Source organism: Aplidium turbinatum, chromosome 2 (assembly GCF_918807975.1).
Source record: "Aplidium turbinatum chromosome 2, kaAplTurb1.1, whole genome shotgun sequence".
Lineage (NCBI taxonomy): Eukaryota > Metazoa > Chordata > Ascidiacea > Aplousobranchia > Polyclinidae > Aplidium > Aplidium turbinatum.
The window spans coordinates 53,657,774-53,667,563 of record NC_137473.1 but is presented as its reverse complement, the minus strand read 5'-3'; the positions used below and the strand labels follow the sequence as shown (position 1 = coordinate 53,667,563).

The 9,790-nt window shown below is 39.1% G+C and overlaps 1 protein-coding gene across 1 annotated transcript; it reads right to left on the bottom strand.

Annotated features, from left to right (window-relative positions):
* Positions 1–3,948: 3,948 nt before the first annotated feature.
* Positions 3,949–4,714, bottom strand: LOC145764422 (glutathione S-transferase omega-1-like). The gene has a single exon (XM_082576036.1). The coding sequence runs from the start codon at positions 4,712–4,714 to the stop codon at positions 3,995–3,997; it is 720 nt and encodes a 239-aa protein (XP_082432162.1). The 3' UTR covers positions 3,949–3,994.
* Between the last annotated feature and the right edge of the window lie 5,076 nt (positions 4,715–9,790).

The window sequence follows — 9,790 nt, the reverse complement described above, 5'->3', positions numbered from 1 at the left end:
AAGTGTTGCGTCGTTTTTGAATTATCCCATTCATTAGGCAGCCTACAGCTGAATGGAGAACAGTCATGAAATGTGTTGCTCAAGTGCGCATCCCAAGATAGGCGAACCACCCCTGCTTGATCTTAGGTTTGTTCCTTTACAAAGTCGGGAGCTTCACCGATTACGCTATCGGGCCGGAAGCAGCAAGTGTTCGGCTACATTTTTATGACTACACTTGCAAGCTTTATTGCATTTGTTGGTGTTGTGACACGCAAAGAACAAAACAAATGTGAACGTATAACCCTTTGAGCAGTTGTGGTCAGTAGCACTAACCACCTCGTTCCAAGCGAATGATTCTTTAGTGTGGCCAACGAGATATAACACACCTATCAATTATTGCCTTTTCACTGTTTTATTTGTTACCTACTATTCTATACCTAAACATTAAATTGAGAGCCGCTCTGATATCAATCATTCATTAATCTGAGCGGGATATAAATGCTATCATTATTATTATTATTATAATTTCATGATTCAACTAGCAACAGTGCAAGACTATAGCCTAAGGTTTTAAAAACATTGTAAGACTTACGACGCTAGTCTAGATGGCTTATTAGAAATTCAGGTCCTTCAAAATTGATTAAGTTGCTGACAGGCTAACAGTAGCCTGGCTGGGTTAACTTTAGGGCTGCACTAGAGTTTAATTTTAGGCTTCTGACAATAACATAATGTTAAATAATAGGTTGAAAATAGCCTAACATGTGGATAGCACCTTACCCATGGTACAAAACTATATTACTAATTAGCCAAGCACCTTAGGCGGTGAGATAGCTCAGTGGTAGAGCTCAACGCACATAAAATCGAAGGAACATCCCATCTAAAACTCTTGTGATGTCCGTTTAATCTACTGCGCAAGTGTCTGTAGTGAAGCGTGACGGCCGACACGTAAAACGGAGCAAAAAGAGGAGTTTCCACTCATTGTGTTATATCTCGTTGGTGTGGCAGTGTGCGTCAAAACTGACCACTTAATTTCACGCTCTAGTGATTATCCTTTGCTTTTCCACGTGCTTGCGACAGTTTCGTGGGTTTTCTTGTTCATAATCACAAAGATCGTTGCAAGGTAAGTTGTGTTTTTTTGTACTTTCTTCATTCTTAATTATTTAATTATGCATTGAGCATATTTTCATTCCAATGTGATTTCGTTGGAGATAAAGTGTATACGGAACTAAACTATCGTTTCATAATCTGCAGCTGCAGTATTTTTTGTGTTTTTGAACAAAATCTGGTGGTCAGTTGTACTGACCACCGCGACATAACCCAGTTTTAAAATATATAACATCTATACTTTGTATGAGCATTTTTGTGAAAAATAGATTGTTGTTTTACCTTCCTAGTAGACTACAGTGGTAATACTTTTTGAGGTAATTATTCTTGCAATAAAAAGCAAACTAACCCAGCTAGCAAAACTGGTCCTTTTTACATTGATTCAAGGTCTGCAGACGTTGAATCAATGTAAAAAAGACCAGTTTTGCTGGCTTGGAAATAGTTTCCTACACACCTGCTAGGTCTAACATGGTATAATCTAAACAATACAATTTCCCTGGAATGACCACTAGGCTAAGGGTGGGTACTGATATAAATACATTTTATTTATTTTTGAGATGAATGGAATTCCGATCAATGATGCCGACCAATTATTCGCTCTATTCGAAGAAGTTATTGTGGACTTTCCAGTTGTATCTGAAGATGAGGAAGAAATAGTTGCTGGTGAAGATGAAGAAGATTTAATAATCAACACTAACGATCAGCCGTCAGATGGTAATATTCCCAAATTTATGTTATAGCTATTATCTGACTTTGCTCTCAACTTACTGTAATCTACCATTTACTTTGAATACTGCAACAAGGTTATCATACGGTATCTAATTGTTGTCTATACATGTTTCAGATACTCCTCAGACTACGGCTGGCCAAAGAGGGCTGAAGCAACAGTCGTCATACAAAGATTATTGGTCCTCTGATCCTATAATAAGAGACCACTATATTGCAAACACGATGCCTCTCAAGCGATTTCAGTGGCTACTTTCGAATTTTCATTTGAATGACAATAGCCGAATGCTCTCAAGAGAACATGAAGATTTTGATAACTTGTACAAAGTGCGACCTTTTTTGGATGGATTGAATGACCAATTTTCTAAGTGCTACAAACCGAGTGAATACCAATCTGTGGATGAATCGATGATCAAGTTTAAAGGCAGGTGTAGCTTCAAGCAATATATTCCAAAGAAATCAATCAAAAGAGGGTACAAAGTTTGGGTAAGAGCTGATTCTAACGGATATGTGTGTCAATTCGACTTATACACTGGGAAAGGAAAGAACAAGAAATTAAATCTAGGTGAAAGCGTGGTAGAAAATTTATGTCAACCATTGAATGGAAAACATTTCAAAATTTTTGCAGATAACTTCTTCTCGAGTATTCCTTTGGCTTTATCTTTAAAACAAAAAACATTGGATTTTGTGGAACCATCAGGTCTTCCAGAAACATGTTCCGAACATGAAAAGCGACAAAAGTATGAAGAGAGGAGGTATTGACTGGAGGATGGATGAGATTGGTTTGTCAATTACGAAGTGGATGGACAGCAAGCCTGTTCATTTTCTTTCCAATATGCATGATCCTACTTCATCTGAACAAATATCCAGAAAAAACAAAGATGGAACTGAATTGGTTATTGGAGGAAACCAAGTCAACAAAGACTACAACAAGCATATGGGCTACGTCGACAGAGCTGACATGTTGAAGACTTTGTATGCGTTGGATAGGAAGAGCAAAAAATGGTGGCACCGCATTGCTTTTCATTTTTTAGAAGTTGTAATGGTTAATTCGTATGTATTGTTCCAAATTATTCGTGATGAAAAAATTCCTCTGAAAATTTTCAAAAATAATTTAGTCCATGGCATGTTAGGTGCCACATCACTGAGGCAATCAAAGAGCAAGAAGAGCTCAGCAGCAAGCGCAGATCCCCAAGTTGATGTCAAAAGACATAAAACCAATATATCTCTTGCCATACGATTGGATGGATCAGATCACTTGCCCGTCGTGACAGAAAACTGGAGGAGATGCAACCTGTGCAGCACCAAGAAAGAGCCTCATCGCACAAAATGGCTGTGCACCATCTGTCAAGTTCCTCTTTGCAATAACAGAAATGAGTGCTTCAAGAAATTTCACTCCAAATGAGCAAACCTTTTTCTTGTGGACTTTTGCAGTTTTCTAAATATTGAGAAATAAAAAAAAAAAATGCTTTACTTTGCTGTCATGTGAAAGTAGTTTTAGGTCTATAGAGTAGCAGTGGTCAGTGGTACTAACCACTTTCGTAATCCCCTCCCCAAAATTGGGGGATTAATTTTTTTTTTTGTCAAACAAACAAGATTTGTTGTATATAACACAAAAAAGTAAAGTTTTTCAAAGGGATTCACCTTAAGTTACTCAAAGGGATAAAGAACCCTTTAACCGTCAAAAACGTTAATCATGTGGGCCAGTCACATGAAAATGGGCAGTCATTTGGAAAATCTTTTATGTAGAAGAGTAAACATAGCCTATATGGTAAACCATTCAGGGTTACAGTGCACATGAATGCTTATTCTACCATGTTAGGTGAAAACAAATAAATTAACTAGCAATCAACCGTAAAGATGATTTCGACCAAATTAGTGACAAATAATAAAATTGTTTTTTCTTTTTTTGTAGCCTAGACAGCAAATCAGTTGTTTTTTACTATGATCCAACATCTGCAGACGAGCTTACTGCTTTCTTTCAGATAAATTTAGACCACCATCTTGTGTGCTTGTGATGACAAGAATAAGAAGTTCTTCTATTTCCTTTTGCTCATTGTCTTCAGTTTTTGAGTTTTTCTTAACGCCAAGTCTAGTTACGTATTTGTTTTTGCCGTTTTGAGAGAAAAAAAGTTGTTAGGTCTATAGGCTGAAATAGTTTGTTTTCGAGAAAGTCAGTTTGTGCTCATTCAAGACCATAATCACAATCACCCTTTCCTGCAGCATACAGCTCGTAAAATGTTTTCAGCATCTTTCCACGGACTCGGCATGCAATCACACTTTCATCTTTTCCCATTCTGTTAACGTATTCTTGAAGCAAAGGCTGACCACTGATCAGTGACGTTGCAAGTAATTCTATTCTTTCCAGATGTGGCCAAATCATGTAATCAGTCATGCCTGGTTGATCACCACATATAAAAGGGTTTCCATTTTCAATGCAAGGAATTATTTGATTGACACCGGATTTCATTTTAGCTAAGCATTCGGCCTCCTTGGAATCATCTGATCTGAAGATATATTGATACAACCCTGAGATTGCGACGCTAAATTCGTGAAGAGTTATTTCTTCCAAAGCGCGTTGCAGAGGATCTTTGGTGGTCAGCTTTTTTCCTGGAAAAAATTCATCCAAGTAATTACAAATGATTCTCGATTCATACAAAATGTGACCATTTCTTTCAATAACGGGGACTTTTTCGTGACGATTCTTTTGTTTGAACCAGCTTGGCTTATTTGTCAACTCAACATTCACGGTTTCATGCTCAATACCTTTTGCATGAAGTACAAGCTTCACTATTTCCGCAAATGAACTGAACCTGACGCTATAAATTCGAAGAACGTCTTTTCCGGGAGGATCAGGTGGTGAGCTTTCAGAAGTTAAGCATTTGATATTTCCCATAAAAGACATGACAGTTGCAAAGTTGGGTTTACTAGAAAGTACTGTACAGTAGCCTATAAGAAAAAAAGCTGTGAATATCGTATAAGTTAGGCTAAACAAAATCTTCAAACTTAGCCTAAATATCAAGCATAGGCTATGCTAGTAATAAGCGTCGAATGAGAGTCAAAGCTTTTCTGGAAGGTTAATCCTTAATGTTTCCCATTTGCCTGTGCTGTTACAAGCACCGTGCTTGGAATTCTAGGCTATTTAATAAATAAAACGTAGCAAAAATCGATTAAGATTCCAATGACTTTAATGCACAGGGATTTATAGGTCGCTTACAGGTGAGATAAAACTATTTTCCAATGACATACCGTCCTCAGCCAAGATCATTGTGAAAACTGGGTCTTTATAAATTTCGCCTTTGTAGCTTAGCTTACATTTGTATAGTGGTAAGTATTCCCAAGGCCGTTTAGAGGCTTTCTCCACGTCATACGCGGAGACTGAGGTCTATAGCTCAGATTTGAGAGTGAAAAAACTCTAGTTCAACTCTCGGTGTGTGCGCTTGAGCAACGCATTTCAAAGATGACTCTTCATGAAGAGGCATCTAGTCAAGGGTATCGTTTAGAGCAGTGGTTTCCAAAGGGGCGCCAGCGCCCCTTGGGGGCGTTTTCGACTATGAAGGGGGTGCTGGCTATGAAGTGGGCGATTGGGGGGGGGGGGAACTGAAAGTAAATCGGGGCAGTTACAAGAAGAGGATTGCAAAGCATTTTTGTCATGCGATTATGTTGGCAACGTCGCTTCGCAGTGCCTTACTAGTTTGTTGAAGTCGTAACCGCATGACTTACTTTGAAGCACTGCGAATACGCAAATCCAATCTTTTGAGAGCTTACTACTCTACACCGAATTACGATGGCTTTCCAAGGGAAATTGCCTTGCAGGATTTTATTCGCTGTTTGAAACTGTCGTGGAATTTCTACAGAGTTGTGACCCTGGCCTTGCGAATGACATTCTGGTTGTGAGAAATGATATGGTCTACTTGTCAGACATATTTTCCAAATTTAATGAATCTACCCCTTCAGGGTAACAAAGTAGGGGAGACTCGGGTAAGTTGGCCCAGCAAAATGTAAAATTGAATTTGTGAGCTAACAACAAAACATATGTTAAAGCGAATGCTATTGAAGAGTAGAGAATTTATCACTCTAGAAGTGGACATATTCTTGCACCAAACAAACATTCTTAGGTATCTAATTTTTCAAGTTTTCCGAAAAAATTAAAATGGACCATCTTGCCCGGCTGTTCAGGTAAGTTGGCCCACCATGAAAGGTAGGTTGGCCACGTGTCCATCTCTCGGTATACAAACAGTGGAAAAGCTCTCTTTCTCCTCAATTTTACTTTCTTTCTAATTATTGCTTGGTTTTATACAGGCATATATACATTGTATGCATTCATGTACCGGTAAGGTTTATAATATAATCTACTATTATAATGCAGTATTTTACCTCAGTACCGGTAAACTATTACATGAATACACCAAATAAACTTTCGAAAATAACGAAGGCTGTATCAAATATCATGTAGTTGAAACGGCATGCCTTTATTCCTAACGATACTGATAGGTAGGACCTTTGTTTGCAGTACAAACCACATTTTGCATGGGTACCAATACCGGAATATTTTTTAATGTAGGCTATCTCCGAAACGAGGTACGTTTTACGCTAGACCGTCGCTTGAGAAGTGGTTGCATATTTTTCTTTGACTCACACCATTTCTCAACATCTTTAGCCCCTCTTCATACACTTGCTGAGACACATTTCCGCAATTGTTTTTTTTTATAATAATTACTTACCATTATATTCTATTATTACAATATGGGTTGGGAATAAGTTGTTGCAACCTGTGGCATAAAAACGATGTTAGGAAGTGAATTATTGATTGCTTAATGCTGATGTAAAGCCGCGATTTACTTACTTTGGATACTTGATACTTCAATCTTGAAAAAATAAGTCATCGTATTAATTAGTGCATTATCATTCTAATACCTCGTGAAGGCAAGTTGGCCATGGTGGCCAACGTACCCACTCACGAAATGGGCCAACTTCCCTGCATGGCAACCATATTGTAAAAACTAACATTTACGTCAAACTATCGAGCTTCTAACAACGGTTTCACCGTCGAAGTGAGCCTTAATAACTACCCTAGCGCTGCACTCACTAAATAATAGCCTTTCTTATATAATAAGAAAAAACTCACTCGACATCAAAAAAATTCTAAAATCCAAAAATTTTAAAAATCATAATTTTTCATACAAAAATTGTGCTCACATGTTTATATTGCTTGCTAGAGCCTCCCAACCTGGTGATAAGGTAGTTTCAACAGCATTTTCTCGGAATGCGTATGATACGTCACAATAACTATTGCACTTAAAAAAATATTTAGAGTGGGCCAACTTGCCCATTGGGCCAACTTACCTGAGTGTCCCCTAGGCCTAAATCTATTCAAAGTGAAATCGGCACTGTCAAGTGCAAGGTCCAAAAGTATGGAATGAAATCCCACACGAAATACGCACACTTTCCAACGTCAAAGCCTTCAGTCATAAACTAAAATTACATTATTTAAAAAAGATGACAAACCAGTTCCCTACATGAAAAGCAACTTAGCCTACCTCTACAAACAATTACGCTGTTTAAGTTGATTGTATCAAACACTGACTTATTGCCATTTATTGTTTAATGCCATTAGCCAATTCGAGTGCTTTCTTCAATCCATTTGTGTCTTCATTAATAACCAGTTGGGAGCAGCTGACTAGACGACCAATTGGTCTTTCGCTGCTCCTGGTTAATCAGATTGAATTTGTTAACACTGAGTGTACTTATGCGTTTCTCTATGTTCATGAACTGTTTGTTATTGTGGTGTAAGCTTATTGTGTATCGTAGCCTACTATTATAGAATCTGATTGGGAAATAAAGTTATTTTTCCCTCTCTTTCTCTGTGGATTCAGTAGCCTAATAAGCTCGTGTTGTATCAGCGAAATTTAGCTAGACGAGAATTTTTCCAATTCTTGAGCTTGCATCAACTTGATAGGCTACCAGTGACAGAGGCATATCTGATTTTGATGTATAGAGATGTACAGCAATCATCTTCAAGAAGTATACAAAACAAAGACATGGGAGTTCGATTCCAGGATTGGTTGGTTTTGAATCTTTATCCTCGGACTGACAAAGACTTGATTGGTTATTCTTGGTAGTTTCTCATACTTGTAAAGGCTTTTGACGCAGGGCCGGTTATCGAGATTGGCAGAGTGAAGTTTTCCAATTGTTGAAGTGTTGTTGCCTGGAAATTATTCCATTCACTAGGTGTCTCTGAATGGAGAGCAGTCCTGAAATGCGTTGCTCAAGCGCACACCCAGAGAGTCGAACTTGCGCCATGTGATCTTGAGCCGGGCGCGTAACCACTCAGCCAACGGGGCGGACAAGGATGTATTTCAGTTAAAAATCCCTGACTGGATAATCGACTCATTCTGTGATATTTCCGAACATGGAATTCTTGAGAAGAAACTGATAACATTGTAAGGCGATGTTGCACTCAAGGCGAAGTTCAATATCTCGCGTCAATCGTTCTGGCTTCACAACCAAATCAAAGCCGCTGGCATCATTAACGGAATGGACTTCCTCAAGGAAGTGTTCTAGCACCGTTACTGTATAACATATACACCAACGATCAGCCGATAGATCAACACACTAAGCGGTTTATATACGCCGATGATATTTGCATAACATCACAAGAAAAGACCGTTGTTGCTATAGAACAAAATCTCACAAAGTCGCTCGAGGAGTTAACACAATATCACACTAACAATCACCTCAAGTTTAACCCTTCAAAAACACAAGTATATTCTTTCCACCTAAAAAACAGAGAAGCTACAAGGACCCTCAAAATCTCCTGGTCGGGAGCAGAGCTGGAGCATTGCCCTAACCCTGTCTACCTTGGAGTGACACTGGACCGTACTCTCAGCTACAAATAGCACATTGAAAACACAAAGGCTAAGCTTAACACCAGAAACAATATCCTGAGGAAGCTTACCAACTCTGGGTGGGGCACTAATCCACAAACTCTCAGAATGACCGCAGTGGCTTTGCGTTACTCCACAGCAGAATTGCATGCCCTGTTTGGAACAGGTCCTGTCACTCATCGAAGCTTAACTCGGTACTCAATCATTCTTGTCGTCTTATTACTGGGTGTCTGAAGCTCACAAATACCAGCAAACTTTATCTCCTTACTGGTATTGCATCACCACACATAAGAAGAGACGTTAACAGTCAAGCTAAAAGGCTAAAACAAACATGTGATGAAAAACATCCTCTATATGGAAAAACTGCTGCACAAACCCGGTTGAAATCAAGAAAAAGCTTCCTACACACGTTCGGCCACTAACTTCAACAAAAGAAGAAACAAGACTTAAGCAATGGAAACAACAATTCGAAAATGACCCATCATACACTGAAATGAAGGTCCCACCATCAGAGTCCCTCCCCCAGGAGCAAACGCTCCTTGGGTAAAGTGGAAAACATTAAATCGACTCCGAACCGGTGTTGAACGCACTAAATCTGCAATGGTGGAGTGGGGCTACGACACGGGCCCAGTTGCATGTATCTGTGGCACCGAGCCCCAAACAGCGGACCACCTTCTTGTCTGCCCTCGGCTTGCCACCCGGTGTAGTAGGTGGGACCTGTCAGTGTATAACTCCGTTGCAGAAGAAAGTGTCAATCTGTGGTGTATCAACGAACTTTAGAAGACTCGATAGAAGAAGAACCAAATCAAAGAGAAATAGGCTCCCCTCACGTGTGGAATCGAGTCAAAGTTTTTATCATAGCCTTTCTCAGTTCATACTTGGTGGAGCATGCTTTCAGTGCCGTGACAACGCTTCTGGATAACAAAAGAAACTGTCTTGGCATAGTCAGACGGGGAGACTTAAGATTGTTCCTATCCAAACTGGAACCCGATATCAAGTGGCTGATGACATTGCACCAACCTCATCTGTCTCATTAGAGTTGGACTTTAAATTGTAATGATTGTACTTTTTTTGTCGAGGGGGCATTTGATACT

Excerpts from the sequence above, each read along its gene's own strand:
- LOC145764422 (XM_082576036.1), bottom strand. The coding sequence starts at position 4,714 with ATGTCTTTTATGGGAAATATCAAATGCTTAACTTCTGAAAGCTCACCA.